The 19,415-nt window shown below is 36.9% G+C and overlaps 1 protein-coding gene across 5 annotated transcripts; it reads left to right on the plus strand.

Annotated features, from left to right (window-relative positions):
• The first annotated feature begins 97 nt into the window (after positions 1 to 97).
• On the plus strand, positions 98 to 18,946 carry LOC103713199 (uncharacterized). Of its 5 annotated transcripts, none has more exons than XM_088704743.1 (13): positions 98 to 4,310; positions 5,029 to 5,141; positions 5,248 to 5,308; positions 6,925 to 7,020; positions 7,198 to 7,268; positions 10,145 to 10,187; positions 11,453 to 11,533; positions 11,641 to 11,700; positions 12,223 to 12,282; positions 16,070 to 16,167; positions 16,536 to 16,584; positions 16,680 to 16,724; positions 18,019 to 18,946. In XM_088704743.1, exons 1-13 carry the CDS (start codon positions 4,266 to 4,268, stop codon positions 18,490 to 18,492), a joined length of 1,296 nt encoding a protein of 431 aa, XP_088560869.1. In that variant the 5' UTR covers positions 98 to 4,265; the 3' UTR covers positions 18,493 to 18,946. The 5 variants fall into 5 exon arrangements, with proteins under 5 accessions (XP_088560869.1, XP_088560870.1, XP_008798250.3 ...); XM_088704744.1 differs by having other exon boundaries at positions 5,248 to 5,304; XM_008800028.5 differs by having other exon boundaries at positions 98 to 1,508; positions 5,011 to 5,141; positions 5,248 to 5,304.
• The last annotated feature ends 469 nt before the right edge of the window (positions 18,947 to 19,415 follow it).

Below are 19,415 nucleotides of genomic sequence, written 5' to 3' on the forward strand. Positions count from 1 at the left end.
AGCTTGAGCATGTAAAAATTGTAAGCTAAAACGATATTCACATATCAGTGACAAGTTTATTGTTAGACTTTTAGTCCCATCAGGATTGCTATTTACATTGTGGAAGGTGTCTCCTCTTTATGCTTTCAAGTATTAGCAGAATGACATTAACTAGCAGGTCAGGAAAATCATAAGCTATTAAGCTGAACATAAGATATCTCGCCATGCTCTTAGGGCCTTAGGCACAAGAAAATTTCTGCACTGCATGCATCAGCATGGCCTTGCACGCAGCCAATCACCAGGTCACTGAATTGAGCACATGATGGAATCTATAGTGGCGCACCTCGATGATTGGCTGCATGCATGGCCAGCTGGTGCATGGAATAGTTTCTCCTAGGTACAGAGTGTTCTTCCATACAAAATATCATTACAAGGAACTAACAAAGAGTGCACAATCGCAATGGGCAAGGATTAAAGAATTTATTAAACGCAGACAGAGGGAAGAAATGTCGCAAATTTAAAGTACAAAAATTGGATCCTTTTGGTGCCCTGGCTCATGACTACTAGATGACCACGATGCCGGTTAGACTCTAGATGCTGCTGCTGCTGTCATTATGTAAAGCATAAATGCCATAATTCCTGTTTTGTTTTAAGCAGGATCGTTACATGTTTTGTTTTAAATAGGATGCCACAGTTTCGTTATATGTATACAAAGTTCATTGGAAAGTATACTTTCTACCAGATATAGACATCATGATGATGCCTTTTCTTATCAGTAGTTTAATACAGACCTCAATGAATGCACAAACTGATTTACATTTAATTGAAGCGGTTCACACCGGTTCAGGTACTTTTGGATGGGATGAATTTAAAATTTTTAAATAAATTTTTAATTAAATTTAGAATATATTTGGATTGTAGAATTTTAAGTAGATTCGGATATGAATAGAATAAAGTTTGTGGGTGCTTTATCCGGAGTTCTAGACCGGCCAGGTCCAGACCGGCTCGAAGCAGCTCGCAGACCGGTCGTTAGAAGACAGGTCCGTGGGTTCGGTGTCCGGCTAAAACCTACGCCATCGAACCCATCCAACCTGATTAAATTAAGAAAATCTCCGCCATCGAAACAATAACCCATAAATCCCAGCAGCACTTTTCTCCTCTTCCTCTCTCTCTCTTCCCCTGCGTTACCGGGTGCCTGAAAGAGAAAGAAGCGATGGAAGAGAGCGCGGGCTTCCTCTACGAAACCCTCGACCCCTTCTTCTCCGCCGATCCCGACCCCGCCTCCGATCCCACCGAGTCCTACGCCGTCTTCCGCAACCAGATCACCTCGCCGGCGGACTCCTTCGCTGACATCCCCGCCGCCGACTACTTCTCCCTCGACGTCGCCGCCGACAGCCCGCGCCGGGACAAGACCCCGCCGTCGCAGCGGACGCCCGGTTCCCGCTCCCTGGAGGGCAACCGGGCTTTGGAGCTGGCCTGGTTCCGCTCCGGTAGTCGTTTTAAGAGCCCCATGCTTCAGCTCCACAAAGGTAACCGTCGGATGCCAGAAAGAAAGTTTCTTGGTGCAGTTTTTTTATGAACTATTTCAAGCGGATGGACTTCTTTTTAATGTATGTTTCGCTAGTTAGATTTTCGTCTACAATGGTGGTGTGAAATTTTGAGAATTAAGATCTAAGATATTTTTTATAATACACGGTCACATCATAGAACCTTAAGATCCTTGGGAAAAATGGAACACAGAACAAGAAAGGGCGCATTTAGTCTTTGGAATTTTTGGTTTACAAAAAATTCATTATACTTTGCTCGACATAATTGGTAATCTCCTCTTTTTATTGACTCGAACCGTCAATTTGGCAAAATAACTCACAAACAATCAAGAAAGATGATGAGGACAACTTATTGTTTTGTCGCTGTTGTTCTCATTATTATTAAAAATCAAGAAGCTATTGCAAGAACAGGTACTATGAAAAGTCTTGGCTTATGCGTGCAAAGGGGTCTGCCTTCAGAATTTCTGCGACTCTCAAGTCCTACTCCTGTTTCTGAAACAATTTTTATTTGATAAAACCCGCAGCATGGTGATATTATCTCTCTTATCTAATAAAAGCCTATGCAAATTCTCACCTATCTGAATCCCTAGATTGCAGGAACATGAGAGCACATGAAATTCCCTCAATAACCAGAATCTTCTACCTAGGATGAGCAACCTGCATCCGCTTTCTAAGCGATTCTTTACTAAAAATATTTCTACAATATCCACTATTTTGCACCTGTGCCTGCTCTCATACCCACTCCTAATCCAACCAGGTTCACGTCTTTTCCTTCGCTTTTAACATAGCTACTATCTTCGCTAGACAAAAATTCTGGCCTTATTTACCAGCCATTTTAATGTGCCACTATATTTTTTTTGAAGTGGATGGTGCATTGGTTAGACACTAATATACTAGAATGAGCCATGCACGAGGAAACAAAATAATAAGAAAAATACAGCATTCACAAATATGTAAGTAAAATTAGAACTATGTTTAACCAAGATATATGGCACAAATATACGTAATAGATATAACATAATAATAAAAACCTAAAAAAAATCATGGAATAACAAAATAGAAGAAAAAGCAAATCATTAACCTCGATTAGTAATGTTCTTATTAAATTGACTGAAATTGATCTCCAGCTCCTTGGTGGCGATGTCAAGTTAGAGAATAAGAAATATAAGCCAATTAAAAACAAAAGGCAAAATGGTTCTCTAAAAGATTTTTAAGAAAAAGGTCACTAAAAGCGAGAAAAGAAAAGCATAAAACATGTGTGTAAATGGATTGCTTCTGCAATAATCAAATTATGTCATAAAATAAGATGCAAAAGATGAGAGTTTGATTAAAAGCATTTTAAAAGGCTGCTGTGCTATTCTAGCAGTTAAGGGATTACACAATGTATATGCAGGTATGTAGGCCACATATATGGGAGTACATGCAGTTACTATTTTCTAACTGCAAAAAATAAACAAGAACATTAAATATGATGAAAGCAGCAACAGTGATTGTAGCATATGTTTTGGATAAATAATACAACATCGATATTAATAAAAACTAGCAACTAGTTTTTACTATTTAGTACTTTATGCCTAATAGCAATAGCTATAACATAACTAACATATTGATAATATCAATACTCATATCATGCCTACGTCAAAACCACATAAAACCTAATCATCAGCTTGAACATGTTTCAGCTTCATAGGTTCTATAAGAGTGGGCTCACATGTGTCTTGGAATGCTAAGCGTGCCGCATGAGTGGTCACAGGGCATGCGGCTGCAGAACACTAGGCGGACTGCCTTTTTGGCCCTTATATGGTATAATTGCATATAGTCACCTCATATAGGTGATGCAGTGCAGTCAAGTGACTGCATCCACATGTACAGCCACATGCACCTCATTTTAAAAGATTGGGTTGAAACAAAGAGAGAAATATTCCTATCTTTTCCTTTCTCTTCTTTTAAGCTGAAGCATTTGAGTTAAGATAATGAAAAAGAGGAGAGACAGTCAGGATTGTGATTTGGGTGGGCAGTGTCAGCCATAATGTGCGAGATTGGAATGTTAGATGCAAGATAAGACCGTAAAAGTGAGTAATTGATTTGATTAAATTCTGTAGTTATCCATGAGGATATGATGAAGAAATTCAGAGAAAGAGCCCTTTCTAAATTGAGAACTTCAATTGGTTCGAATTATAAATGTTTCACCGGCAAGTTATTTCACAATAGTAAGTTATCACAAGATATGGTTAGTTCAGAGGTACAATAAGATATTTGAATAGATTGTAGCCATTAGAATATCACAAGAAATTGGAAGAAAGGATCCCTTCTGAATGGAAATTTTTGGTTTTATTGGAATTTTAAATTTTGATCATGCACTTTTCTTGGTAAGGATTTGTTTTAGAATAATGATCCGTGGATCTTGAATCTTGATTCAATGGTATTTGGCTGGATAGTCTTTTAATGGATGGCCACCATGGATTTCATATTTACATGATTCACAGTTGGCAATCTTAAATATTAGTATGAAGTATCAAGATGATCCATCCTCTATGATGGGATCCACCTTATCATATGCCAAGTGCTATCACCTTGGTTTCTAAAACTGATCACTCTATTAAAGCTATGGATCTCAAAAGTCAAAATGCTCTAGCTTGAAATCTTCATTCTCCGTTTTCTTGGGCTTGTTGCTCATGTCACTCATAAGACAACGCAGATGTGGCTTTTGATCAGATCATGGCTTGGTATATTTGAAGAATGTTGCATAATGGGATTGCATGTGTTTTAGTTGCAAGCATCAAGGTATTTTCCTCAATCTATCTCAACATCTTCCTTTTTTTCTTCTTTTCTTTCATATAATGGATTGGATATGTGTGATGCACATGGAAGAGGATGTTGCATGCCATTCCGAGGACATGTAACATTAATCGCTGGCCCAACCTGAAAATGAATGGAGACAACTGCAACACCCCCCCCCCCCCCCCCCCCAACCAAAAAAAAAAAGTTGAGGAGATAGATCACAAGTGCAGCAACCTTTCTTTTGTGGTATATTTGTGAAATATGATGCCCTTGACAGTCCCCGTCACCTATTAGGCAGCTTGAGGGATCTACATGTGCACCCAAACTGTGTGGATCTTCCCCACCCTTGATAACCTTTGTAGGCCTTTTGTAGCATATCATGTTCATTGATAGCTTTAATTACTGGTTGGGGAGTATGTCAATAGAAGTTTTGTGATCTCATTATGTCAGGGTTGTATGACACTTGGGAGTGATAAAATAGTCCTGCTGAAGTTGATTAAGAGCTGGGTCTCTTTATATGGATAAAGATATTATGAATTAGAGTGTCTATTAGGTGTCTACCTGTCCTTGTTATGCTTTGAGTAATATAGTATTTCTTGTTGGTTTCATGCCTTGTGATTGTTTGGATTCGTTCTTTGTGCTTCCCTTTACAACCTAGAGTTGGGAAAAAATCTATCAACGTAACTATCGATATTGTTGGAAGTTATTTTGGCTCATGCAGAGATACTCGATTTTTGTGATTTTGTCACTCCAACTCCTGAAGAACAAGCCTCACGTGCTGCTGCTGTACAATGTGTTTTTCAGGTTATCAAACACATCTGGCCGCACAGCAAAGTATGTCAGTTTTTTTACTTTGTTAGTGTAAATTGTTGGCCTTTTCTGTGTCTGTTCGTAAACAATCTCTTAACTCTTTTGCATGATACTGTTTATTGCTGTGCAGGTGGAAGTTTTTGGATCATTTAGGACAGGCCTCTATCTACCAACAAGTGATATCGATGCAAGTACTATGCAACTTTAAAGAATATTGCAATGAATGCTTAATCTCTTTATACTTATTTCTGTTGCTTTTTGTATAACTTGGAGCTAATTTATACGAAAATCTCTCATTTTAATTCTGCTGCATGATCAATGTCCAATATCATGTATCATGTTGTTAACTTGTATGCCACTATATTTTATTTATTTTAAAATCTCATTGTTTGCAAGCAACTTTGACCCTCCAAATGTCGTGGACTACATGATTGTTCTTTCTTTGTTTCAATCAGATGAAGATTGTGGAAGCATTTCTTTCTTTGATAGGTTAGCTGTAAAAAAAAATAGTTTCATTGATCTGATAACTTCTATACTTCTAGTTTTAAAGTTGAAATGGTTGCCCATTTGAAGCCCTGCTGCCTAATGGGCTACCATCCTAAAGAACTTTTAAATTTCTACCGTAATCTAGTTATTTCTTGGGAACCCCAGTTTTTCTCTATTGTTGCTTTCTCTTTCTAAGAGCTTTAGTTCTCTTCTACGCTATAGAATGTCCTCTGTCCTTTTGTTTTGTCCATTTTTCGTTTTCTTGTAAATGCTTCAAATATTTACCATGAATAGAGTTGCCTTCTTCACCCTTTTATGTCTAACATGGGAACAAGTTTACTGCATCAACTTTGAGGGCTGGAAGTTTCAAGGATGTGCTAGTTGTGCTTTTAGACAGTGTGATGCTAGCCTTTTGATATTTCCTTGGCATTTAAAGTTGCTTTCTGCAGGAAGTAACAAACTGGGTGGCTATAAGAATGGAGTAACAGCGGCAGTAATCCTTGTTAGTTTGATTTACTATAGGCATATGTATGATTGACTAGAAGAACTTCTTCTTCTTAACCAGCATCAGTTATTTTCCTTAGGAAATAAGTTTTAGTTTCCACATCCTGTTGCATGATTTTCAGCACGGAGTGAATTCCACTACTGCTATGAGAGAAAAATGTTTCATCCTCTTCTGGATCGTTACTAGGCCTTATACTTCCCCTTCATCGGATGTTTAAGGACGCTTAAAACAAGATGGCTAGCACCACCTCATCTGTTCCTAATTGAGGAATTTGATAAAGGTCTCATACTTTTCTGTTTAAATTTTTGTGCAATCACTTTTAAAATATTGCTCTTTGGGTTGCTGACAAGTCTACACTTCTCTGTTCAATTAGAACTCAGCAACAATCTTTGAGTTTATCAAGTTATACAAAACATGAGAGGTTCTAACCATTCTAGCAAGTTTATAAAAAATTCCTTACGGAAAAAAGGCGCACAAAATGAATGAGCTCATTAGTATTACCCCTTTCTTGATCCTGTGCTTATCACATATGGAGGATTAAGTGCATTTACTATGGAGGATTTAATAATGTCTACCATCTAACAGAACAGCTTTACTCTTTCAATACTAATGTTGTGGTGGATTATCTAGTAGTTTACACCAAAGTGATGGGAGTAAATTTTGTTAAAGACAGCAATTTGCGATATCTATATCTGCTTCATATTTTGTATGCACAAAATTTTATAAGCATACATATTTTATTGTTTAGGATAATAACTTCAAACTGTTATGTGATAATGCTTTTGACTAGCATATCTTAACTATCATATGCTATAGGTTGTGATTTTGGAGTCAAAGGTGAAGACTCCACAAATGGGTCTTTATCCTCTTGCTAGAGCTCTATCCCAGACAAGTATTGCAAAAAAAATGCAGGTAACAATTTTTGACCAGCATTCATATTATCAGTTGTGTGATCCAAAGTTGATTGACAACTTCAATGATTCATCTTTGTGTTCCTCTGAAACATTATTGCATAGAAGTATTTTTAGAACAATATGAATCAACTGCTTTTATCTGGCATAAGAATATTATTCTATTTCTTTCACCTAGGTTATAGCTAAGGCTCGTGTGCCAATTGTGAAGTTTGTGGAAAAGCAAAGTGGGATATCTTTTGACATCAGGTTCAAATTATCACTTGAGATATTGTCATATAAAGAACTTGCATCTTGATTCCTGCCACAACTATACTTTTTCTCTCTCTGATTTTACTTGTCATATTATTATTCCTGTTATTGGTTCTATCTGGATATAGTTCATATGTTAGTCAACAACATAAATGGGCATGAGAGAATTGTTTTACTCAATACTCAGGCCACTATGCAGCATTGTTGTAATGTGGATTGCATAATGCAGGAGTGAAGAAGCAACCAATTTTGATTCACTATTAGAAAGATGGAAAGTCTAAAATGTGCAACATCAACTTTCTTAATAATAAAAATACAGATAATTCTATCAGTTTGGCTCGTGATATTAAAATCTGGGCAAGGAAAATAAGTCCTTTGTCTAAAACAACCTGATTTTAAGCAATGAAGAAAACTCAAGGTGTTCTGCTTTTACTATCTCTTTAGGTATTAAGTGCTCAGGTGGACAAGGGGTCTGGCTTGAGAACAACCGATTTCAGAAACCAGTATACTTTGTAATTTGTATGATAAAAAATATGCTTTTCACAAACATTTAACACATTAGACTCCATCATATGATGGAATTAAACAGATTCCTATCTAATCACAACACAATTTTTTGAATATGCTAAAACTATTAAATGTAAATATGACATGGAAGAGGGTGAGCCTTGGTGCAACCGTAAGGTTTCTCCATTATGACCTAGAGGGTCACGGGTTTGGAACACAGAAACAACCGCTCCGCATATGGGTATCATGCTGTGCATATCTGACCCTCTCTAAACCCTACAATGGTAGGAACCTCGTGCACTGAGCCACCCATTTTTTACATATGATATGGAAGATACAATTTTGTTGCATCAAATCATGGATTTCTAAATAGTGTTTTTCCTTTTTATTTTAGTGACTATAAACTCAATCACTTTTATTGTTTTAACTTTATTTTTTAAGAATAATGTAAATGATATTTCCATTAGAGTTTATTGTAGGAAGATAGTGATCGATACATGTGGAATAAAATGCTGGTGAATACCTGAATAATACCGGTCGTACTTGTACAAGTCCTAGCCAGAATGATTTTTTGTTTCTTGAATTAGTATAGGTCCTGTTCACAGGGAAAACAGATCCTTCCATCCTCCAACCAGTCAATTCAGGTTGGTAAGTCCTGATCTAGGCCTCTATCTGTTGGTTTGAGATGATTTTGGCCAATTTATGCATGTATATATTTAAAGGAGCTTTCATAATTACACTTGCATTTTGACAAAATTTGAAGAAGCAAGAGAGCATGTGGGAGTAAAGAAGGGGAAAAGCAACTGCAAAGGGGGTCTTCATTTGTTTTGGTCATATACCAATTATCTTATGGAAAAGGAATCATTTTATGCTGGAACAGTTCAATTACTTCCAAAAGGATTGTGATGTTATCAAAACTATTATATTTGATCGTACCTTCATCACATGGTTGATCGATCTATGCTTTTATCATTTCATATTATTCAAAATATTCTTGTAGGTGTCAAAAACACATTTTTTAGTTAAAAATTTTGGTTCTCAAAAGAAACAAAAATCTCTAAAGGAATTTACTGAACTTATATATCTGTGCATGCATGCAGATGTTTGATGGAATATTGATTAATGAATTTTGTCAAGCATAGTTTCTGAACTCATGATGTAGTTATAATTACATAAACTGAAATTTAAGTAACCATGATCAGTCATGCATCTCAAAAAGGTCATATAATTTTGTCTTATTCTTACATCCGAAATTAGATTATGATTTTCTTTAACTTTACTGATTGTATAATATCAATTAATTGTTTTAGTGTGCTCAAGTCCAGTTCTTTGTATTTCTGTTAGCATATTACTCAATACTACTGATTTATCCCCGGTATGTTCATTATGATACAGTACTTATCAGTGAGAGCTTTTTTTAGGTGAACTGCCTGCTACCTTAGTTGTCCCACCCCTCCACCTAACAACCGACAATTTTGATTTCAAGTCTGGGGTAGTGTATCCCCAAGTTTTTGGACCTGGATATTTGTAAACTGGATGGATTTCCCTCCCTTAACACCCCCCCCCCCCCCCCCCCCCCCCCTCTTTCCCACACACACACACACCCCCACCCCACAACCCTTAATACAAAAAAGGAAGAAGAAGAAGAAAAGAGATTTTTTTTGAGAATGGGAGTTGTAACATACGATGATTTTATTAAAGGAGTGGATGAAAGTGATTTCTGACCATGTAGCCTGTTGAGTACTGACGGACATGTAAATGAGTTGTGAAATACACATGTATATAAGGTTGGATCATAGCGCTCCCCCCACCCCTGCTTGCTCCATACACGTATGACTGTATGTGCATTCTGATTACTTAATGTTCCTTGTGCACATAACTGAATCAGTGATACTCTAGTTCCAAAATATATATGTCAGAAATGCACTGTAATCATGATCTGCATTTGTTCAAAATGTTCAAAACTAAAATTAAATATCCTGGACACTTCTTACTTATGCACGAAGTTCACAAAATGAAAGGATTTTTCATAACAATCGATATGTCTTACTGTTAATCTGTTGCTGTAATATATTCTAACTGATTAAATTTTGGTGCATATATTATAATGGCACATGATGGTATTGGATTGTTAATTTGGATAGCCTATCATGTATTTTTTTAATGCCATTGTAATGACTATCAAATATACTGTGAACTATCCAATTTGTTGATCCACACCATTAACTGAAATTTTCACATCATAAATCCCACGTGGATCAGTTGTCTGTGTTAACTTGAAATGGTTCATCTTTATAATGCTTACGACATTTTTAATGTTTCTTCCCTTAGCATAATAATGATCTTGGTCCTTATTTTTCTTCCAGTTTTGATGTGGATGGTGGACCTAAAGCAGCTGAGTTTATCAAGGTATGCATCAAAAACTAGTCTTTTATGAATCTTTTTTTTAAAATATTTTAATTGGTTCGTGCTTAAATAATGCATGTGTTTTTCATTGAAGAAACTTAGGCCGAAAAGAAGTTTCTTGTATATCATGATAAATAAATTCACTTAATTGAATCTATATGTCTGTGCAGTGTCTGCAAATCTTGTTTCACTGACATTCTGTTACCTTGTGAGGAAAGCAAATGGAATAGGGAAAGAGCAAGAGATTTGGCTGCATTCTTGTTTAATGTTTAAGAGGCATGCACGTCTTCGTACTTATCTGCTGTTGATATAATTAACTTATGGGGTCATATCCAATGATGATTTTCAGGGAGCTAATCAGAGGCATGCGACTTTGGAAAATGTGGACAAAAATATGTTTGCCATTTCTTGATGAAAGTCAGCCAAATCATGCTCTAACTATTATGTTGAGAAGTTATTGCTTTAGTGTCAGTTAGGACTAACAGGAATAGAACTTCTGTCCAAAGGTTTCCCATAAAAATTATTTAAAAAAGCCTCATGAGTTTTTCCCTTATGTAATTCACAGAATCACAGGCAGACTGCAAATCAGTTTGAATCAGATTGATTTTTGCAATATGTTTTACTCTAATAAAAAGATAAGCAATTCAAAAATTATACATAAAATGATAAACTTAATTTATTAAATTTGCATGTCCTTGCCTCATAACTACCTTCTAAATGTTAATCATGTTACATATCCTGTGTATACCCAATAAATCAAAACATTTCATAAAAAATACTTCACATAAATAAAATAAAATAAAATTTGATATTGAATGATCTAAATAAGTAATAACAATTTTTTTATCCTACCTCAGGGGAATTCAGTTCATTAAGGAAGAGCAAATTGTGAATTATGAGCCTCAATCTGAACCAAGTGAATCAAGGAATTAGGTAATTGTGGTCTTTTAAGCATCTACATCTCCTTGAAATCATGTAGTTGTAATATTTTCAGATTCTAGCCCTCTAACCAAAGAAGGGGAATTATGACAATATAGAGGAGTTAAAATTATGCTCTTTATCCTATTGTTAGCGGGACATAATATGATTTACTCTATGTCATGGTAGTTATATGTTTTAGCATGCTACATGTTGTAGCTAAAGTTTATGCAGTATTTATTTGGTTAATTGTAGTATTGCTGTAAAATGTATGGATGCTTAAGGTTCAAGTGATAGTTCTCATGATCATTTTGAACTTGCTTACTGAGCCTGTGGCAATTTTCTTCCAGGATGCTGTGAAGAAGATGCCTCCTTTACGGCCCTTGTGTTTGATTCTTAAGGTTTTTCTACAGCAAAGAGAACTGAATGAGGTGTTTTCTGCATCAAAATTGATGATTAATTTTATTTACGTGGCTTTTGGATCTATCAAATCTATCATGAGCAATGCTACAGTGTTTTCTTTTTTACTTATATGCAGGTGTATTCAGGAGGTATTGGTTCTTATGCACTTCTTGCAATGCTGATAGCACATTTACAGGTACCTCATTAAGTCTAATGGGCTAGTATGTTAGTTTCTGGTCACTTGCATTCAGTTCTAGTATGTTAGTTTCTTGTCATTTTCATTCAATTCTGACATGCAATATCATCTGAAAATGATTTCTGTCATAGTTTGTGTGTGGATTCTGGAACTCTTAAAGAAATGGAACAACGTTAATATAGTTGAGTCTGAATATTAGGATCAGGAATCAAGTTCTTAACATTTTCGTTCAAGCTGTTCACTAGCATGTTAACATATGCTTGCAATTTGACAACTTTATATGTACTTCCATTGTCCATTTTCAATGGCAGAATGTGTACTCTACATGTAAAGTTGCAATGTCTTGACTTAGATCTGTACTGTGCTGCTTGATTTTGCATATTACAGTTGATAGAAGCTATTTGTTAGTTATCATGATCTAATTTGTCCAACACTCTCAAACACACAATTTGGTATTTATACTTCTCCAAATTGCCTATCGAAGTTAATGGTCATCTTAAGGCAATGATATTCTGTTGTCAGACGCAATGGAGAGGACAAGGCATACAGCAACCTATGGAACATAACTTGGGAGTTCTTTTGGTAAGCAATGTGCTATTATATATTTGGTTATCTATTCTTATAATTTTTCGGTGTTTGCATAGGAACTCCATTTAATAAACCATAGTCATAAATAGAGATGGTAGAGTGACATTATTATATATGAGGCTCAGCTACTATACTAGATTAGCCGCCTCTGCATCTGACATTATTGACCAATATACCTTGGATATTGTCCAATATGTCATCCATCCATGTATCCATCCTCTGTCTATCATATTAGATGCAATGGCCTATGTTCTGAATGCATATTGGGTACAACTTGAGTACTTTGGGGTCATTCAGTTAGAGGGCAAGCTCGGTCAAGCAAGCAACAACCACATCCACAATATTCGATAAAAATGCTATCTATCTATCCACCCTCTATCTATCATATTAGATAAAATGGTCTACATTCTGAATATATATTAGGCACAAGTGATTTCTTTTTGCAGTCATTGAGTTAGAGGGCGAGTTTGGTCAAGCAAACAACATCTCCACATCCACAATATTTGATAAAATGCCTTCAGCCATCATCATCATATGTGCATCGATCAAGAGAGGGAGTATAGTATCTATCTTTCTATCTGCCTAACTATCAGGTTGGATACAATGGTCTACTTTTTGAGTACATATTGGGCACAACTCGAGTACTTTTGGGGTCATTGGGTTAGAGGGTGAATTTGGTCTATGGTCTACATTCTGAATACAAAGTGGGCACAGCTTGAGTACTTCTGGGGTCATTGAGTTAGAGGGTGAGTTTTGACAAGCAAACAACATTCACATCCACAATATTTGGTAAAATAGCCTTCATCATCATCTGTGCATCAATCAAGAGAGGGAGTATGGTATCTATCTATCTATTTATTTTGAGAAAAAAATAATTTTATCATATAAGATATAGTTACAGGTGTTAAAAATATCTGTTCATTGTGATATTCCTGCTGTGTCCATTTCATCATGCTTGCAGTGGCATAAAACTTATACCTACGGTAACTTACTGGCTTTGGAATATTCCTGGAAACTTGCATCTTGGATATGCTTTAATTTTTTATTTTAAATATCTATTTCTGCTTTTGTGCACTCATACTCACTCCTACACCTGCTCGCAATTCATGTAAATAAATTAATGCTTTGTTGTTTTAGCATGATCTGTATTGTGTCATACATTTTCTCAAAATATAAGTTGCTTTATAGGATAAGAGCATATGCGACCAAGATATCATGTCCATTTCTAACCACTTGATGCATAGACAAGGAGTCTTCAAAATGCACGACTCTTGGTTTATAGCTAGTTTAGATGTAGCCGTTCATATTCAACTGTGCGGATCTTCGTTTTCAGATCCTCGTCTTCCAATTTGACCCGACCAGATCTGGCTTCAATCCAGTTGACCAAAGCCTACCTACCTTGTATGTATTAATTAATTAATAGATATCCTTATTTTGTACATGATCTCCACCTATATTTTTTTTCATAGCCAGCCCCAATCTTGGATAAAGGAGGAGAGTTGCAGTAGGTTTTAGTATAAAACTATAGTCATCCTATGAATATGTATGTTAGTTGTTAACCATTGAATAGAGATTCTTATTTTGTATAAAGCCTATACCTATGTTTTGTATATAGCAAGCTCCCAAGCCCGGATAAAGGAGGAGAGTTGCTCTAGGTTGATCCATTGATGGCTAACATAAAACTATAGTCACATCTCATGAACGTGAATTGATATGTATATATATGTATGTATTAATTATTGAATTGAGATCCTTATTTTTTGTATATAGTTCTCCACCTATGTTTTATATATAGTCGGTCCCAAGCCCGGATAAAAGGAGGGTTGCGGTTAAGTTGATGGCCAGCATAAACCTATAGTCACATCATATGAATATGAATCCATATTAGTTGAGTTGATATCCTTATTTATGTTTTCTTGAGTAGATTTTCCTTTTATATGTTTATGTATGCTTTCTTTTGTTTTATGTTAAATTTTTAAAGCTAATAGTTTACATTCGTTTAGGCATCATAGTAACATGTCTTGGATTCTTTTCCCCAAATTGTGGTATGTATATTCAAATTTGCTAAAACTACAAGATTTTTTTAGAATAATTAGCAATCTTTTTTGGATACTTCAAGTATGATTGTTGAACAAATCAAAGTAACATAGAGTAGAGGATAAATATTTTGTCTATTCTGATTGCATGCCTGTACTTGCAGAAAATGACATCATATGTAGTAACATGATAAATCATAATGAAAACCTGACTCTATTTGGCATATCTTGTATAGAGATGGCTGAGATAAATCAGAAAAGGTCAAAATTCAAAGCATTTACTGCAACTCGATGTGATATTATTTTTTTATTCGTATCTTGATTGATTCAGTATGGTATGTTTGATTTTTTCTACTTATTAGTTTATTAGTATGTATAACAGGGTCGGCGAAACCGTTTCGAACTAGACGGTTCCGGCTGTTCTAAGCTGTACCGGTGGCTCACCGGTACGGTTTTGGCAATGGAAATGAAACTCATTGCCGGAGCTGGAGAAGGAGAAGGAAAGAGAGATCGAGCGGGGAAGGAGGGAGAGGGAGAGGGCGGGAGGCCGGCGGATGCCGCGAGAGCGAGATTGCGGCCGGCTCCCCTGTTTCAAAAGAAATAGGGGTCCGACCGCGGCTTAAAAATTTTGCAATTTTTAAGTGAAGTCGGCAAATCGCTTGCCGAATTCACTTAAAAATTGCAAATTAAAACTTGCCGACTTCACTTAAAAATTGCGAAATTTTTAAGCCGTGGCCAAACCCCTATTTCGTTCGAAACAGGAGAACTGGCTGCGGCCTCCGCCGCCCTCCGTCAGCCTCCCTCTCTCTCCCTCCCTCTCTCCCCTTCTCTCTCTCTCTCTCTTTTCCTCTCTCCCATGGTCTGCGTGCCGTCTTCTCCGTTGGTACAGGCCCGACACGGCCCATACCTACTTGTGCTGCCGGAGAACCGATATGGTGCTTGGTACTGGTTCCGCCAATCTTTATATATAATGTTTTACATAGTGGTTTCTATTTTGACCTCACCCTCTTTTTTCATGGTTAACTTCTTTAGTGCTCCTTGCTAAATCTTCCTGCCCCTCCAACATATTTGCAAATTTTAAATATGTGCATGGATTCTACATATGTATACACATTCTAAATACATGCAATTCCCTGAATTTTATAATGAATATTGATTCCCTTGCTGTGTCACAGTTACCTATTCTAATATATATCAGTAATGCAACCGAAGCAATAGTTGGGTTTATGGTTCAGCATCTTGTTATTAGGATCCTCTGTTCTTTTTGGCCTTCCTACAAGTATAAAGAAAAGATCCGAGTTACAAAAAATACATGCTTTAGAAAACTCTTTCTATCCACTCCATTCCCCAATCCAGGCCCCACCCCCGCCAAATAAAAGGAAAGGAAAAGAAAAAAACGTAGCTTGATTTGTAAGAATGACTCCATGTTGCTAAAATATGCAGAAGTCAACAGTGTGATGCCTGCTGTTGTTATTTGAATGTTCCAATCTATTGTTGTGAGTATATATTTGGCAAAACCTGCCAGAGTTGTATGCAGATCATTGAGGTTGGGCTACAAATATAACATGATGTTTGCTTATAATTGTTTGGGTAGAATCTCCTCATTGTAACTCCTGATAACCTCCACATGTATTTATAGGTTGACTGTAGATAAGAATGTAGTATTAAACATGATGGTTTTGGTACAAATTGTTACTATTAATTATACTATGTTTCTCATTATCATGTTGGTTTTGCCATAACAGGTGAACTTCTTTGATTTTTATGGCCGCAAATTAAACACTTGGGATGTCGGTGTTTCTTGCAATTCAGCAGGCACTTTTTTCTTGAAGAGTGATAAAGGGTATGATAACCTATTCAAATTGTGTTGAAGGGCAATGATTCAAATCCTGTGGGACGAGACCATCTAGTTTGTTAGTGGAATGGGATATGCTCCCGTCCTACCCTATCTTGACAGTTGGGATGGGGGATGTGCCGAGATGCACCGAAGGGGATGCTAGGACGATAATGGGATGGTCCCATCCTGACACTGGGGACAATCTTGTCCTGGCATCTTGGAAGATGCCCTTCTGGGACTTGAATCCTTGTACAGATTTCTTCACATCAATCAATTTGAAGTCTTTGAATTTAATTTTCTTTCTTGTTGTCATTGATCGTGTTATTATAAGAAAAAATGCCTTATTATATTTTTGTCATTCCTGGTGTTTGTAGATTTATGAAGTCAGAACGACCGTATCTTCTATCCATCGAGGATCCCCAGGTGTGCTATTTGCTGCTTAAATGTTTGTTTTATTTGATCTCCAAAAGCCACTATTAAGTGTCAAACTTGTTTGGATGACATTGTTGATGAACTAGGCTCCAGATAATGACATTGGGAGGAACTCTTATAACTATTTTAAGGTAATCTGTTTTTCGATTCAATCATTTCCTCTTATGGTTGTCGTTTCTTTTCTGCACATGTAGCACATAATGTTTCGATGTATCGCAATTATTGTCTTGTGTTCTATGCTAAGAGCCTGCCTACCTTAAAGTTCATGCTTTTAAACCACTGTTGCTTTTCAACTGAGCAGGTTGAAGTTCATTGGTTTGTAGTGTTGAAATTCAGTTTCCTGCCCTGGTTTATGTATTACTTTGTTATCTATTAGCATGTGTCTCTAATACCATCACATGTCTATGATTTATAATGGAGATCGCATAATCTGGAACTCATTCTACTTTCTGCCCAATGCTTGAGATTATATCAGCCACGTGACACTATTGACAGCCGATTGTGTTATTTCTTCCTGATCCTGTTGTCGAGGGATTATGACAAAGAGACCCTTAGTGTTGCATTATCTTTTTGACTGTGCAAGTACATTGGTCTGTCATTGTTTGACACCCATGTTTGATGCTCAATTGTGTTTATCACAGCCTAAACAATACACTGATGTTTTCTGTAAACTAAAAAGGATGCTCATAGTATTTTAGGGTCACGTCATTTGGGCTAACCAGACTTTCTGTTTTTAACCGGAATATACTCTTTTTTTGGGAACCAGAATTAACTAACTTTGGATCAAGTTTTGGCCAAGGACACGTTTATGTCTGGATGGGCATACATCTCTTTGCATGTGCAGCTGCATGTGTATCCCATGTGCCATCTGTGTGTTTTCCTGTGTGCTTCCATGCACATGCATGCATGTGCATGCCTGCTGATACATGTATAGGTCATTCTGCTGCCCAAGTTGTGTTTCAAAGGAACCTTCAGACCATGGCTTGATAACCTCATCTATCTCATGCTGGTTTATGCATGCCTATCAGTAAATGTCTACGAAGAGAACTTTCTGTCTTATTCACCTGATTTAAGAACTAAATTTGGGATGGTGCACCAGAAACAATATATTGATCCTAATTCCTTTTATTGTTGTACTATGGAAATTATCTCATGGTTCAGATGTCTCTAAATTTAATCCACTTTTGGGTTTTAACTAGCTGCTTTTGGAGTTGACCTGTCAGTTATTTCTCTCTCTGTGTGCGCGCACCCGCACGTAGTGCGCACCTGCATGCATGCGTGTATGTTCTGTGTTTGCATGTGCTTGAGTGTGCATGTGTAGTCTAGTTTGGTTTTGAACGTAATGCCAATGGCAACAAGCTTTGAATGTGAATTTCTGCCTTCACAGCAACATTCTGATTCATTTTCTTACCTTCACTTTTTCAGGTGAGGTCAGCCTTTGCAATGGCCTACTCTTTACTGACAGATGCAAGTGCCATCATAGGCTTGGGCCCGCATAGGAGCATTCTAGGGACCATAATTAGGCCAGACCCGATGCTTCTAGACCGGAAAGGTGGAAATAATGGAGAACTTACCTTTAATGACTTGCTTCCAGGGGCAGGTGAATCATTGACCCAGCAATTTGAGAATGGGGGTGATATAATATATAACTGGCAGTTGGTGGATGATGAACCACTGCCAAGGGAGAAAGTACTTGCTGAAGATGATAGTATATCATCTAGGAAGAGGAGGGCCACAGAAACAAAACAAAGATCCAGCAAAACTGATAAGCTGGAAATTTTTGAGGGTATGCATGAAGAAAATGGTGTTAGGAGGGAAAGGGGTGTGAGGAAGTCGTGGAAAGGACCTCGAGATAAGGATAAATCTACGAAAAGCCACCATGGTAAAGTCATATACTGAGGTACCGATAAGACTTTGTTGTGAAAGTGATAATAGAGACAAGGTTAAGCAATACCAGGTGATGCTTGCTTGTGCTATAGTGCTCGAAGAGCCATCTGTTGGTGTCGCTTCGGGGAAGCAGCAGAGGCATTTTGTAGCGTGGTGTTTTGGCCATCACCATGTAACTTTATGGCTTAAATTTTGTTGTTTTATCAAATTGCTTTATTTTCTTTTATTTGTAAAAACGGACAGGAGCATATAAAATGCTACTTTGTGGCAATGAGACTGCTATTGGAAGATAATTGGCTCCAACAACATTAGCTTGCTACTTTTTCAGCCAGCAGAGGAAATTGATAATGAACTTATTAGAAAGTATGGTGCAAACCGTGTTGTTTTATCAGATCATTTTATTTTTTCTTTATTTGTAAAAACGTACAAGCACATAAAATGATAATACTTTGTTTTTGGTGATGAAGGAATAAGTCTATTTTCTATCACAATGTGATTATACTAGGACCTCTGTTGATGGGGTTGGGATGAATTATGGACAAGGGAATAGGCTGCAATAACATCAGCTCACCCCTTATTTGGCGAGCAGAAAAAATAAATAATGATAGTAATATATTCTCTGTTGGTATCTTGGTTCCAAATTTGTTTTTGGTACGACTGGAAATGTTTTACAAACTTCGCTCGGTTCCTTTAGCAAGTTGTCGAGGGCGGTACCTTGGCGCCAGTTGATTGCCCCAGCTAACCTTTTAGAGACGCTTCACAATTTGCATGCGGGTTTATTGCCAGAAAAATGAATGATGAGCCCTTCATTCTGAGCATATCTGTACGTCTAGATGCAAAATGTCACAAAACAGCATCACCATGTGATCCAGTCTAGTTGACACGAAATGTCTGACCACCGAGCAGTACAAAGCTTGCATGACAACGCTATCGCA

Source organism: Phoenix dactylifera, chromosome 9 (assembly GCF_051530095.1).
Source record: "Phoenix dactylifera cultivar Ajwa chromosome 9, Ajwa_hap1_PhDact_Kaust_v1.1, whole genome shotgun sequence".
In the NCBI taxonomy this organism is placed as follows: Eukaryota; Viridiplantae; Streptophyta; class Magnoliopsida; order Arecales; family Arecaceae; genus Phoenix; species Phoenix dactylifera.

What these genes read in the sequence shown, in the direction of transcription:
- LOC103713199 (XM_008800028.5), top strand. Translation starts at nt 1,193, where the DNA reads ATGGAAGAGAGCGCGGGCTTCCTCTACGAAACCCTCGACCCCTTCTTC. An exon ending in TGCTGATAGCACATTTACAG is followed by an intron (nt 11,701 to 12,222) that starts GTACCTCATTAA and finishes TTCTGTTGTCAG; the next exon opens with ACGCAATGGAGAGGACAAGG. An exon ending in ATAACTTGGGAGTTCTTTTG is followed by an intron (nt 12,283 to 16,069) that starts GTAAGCAATGTG and finishes TTGCCATAACAG; the next exon opens with GTGAACTTCTTTGATTTTTA.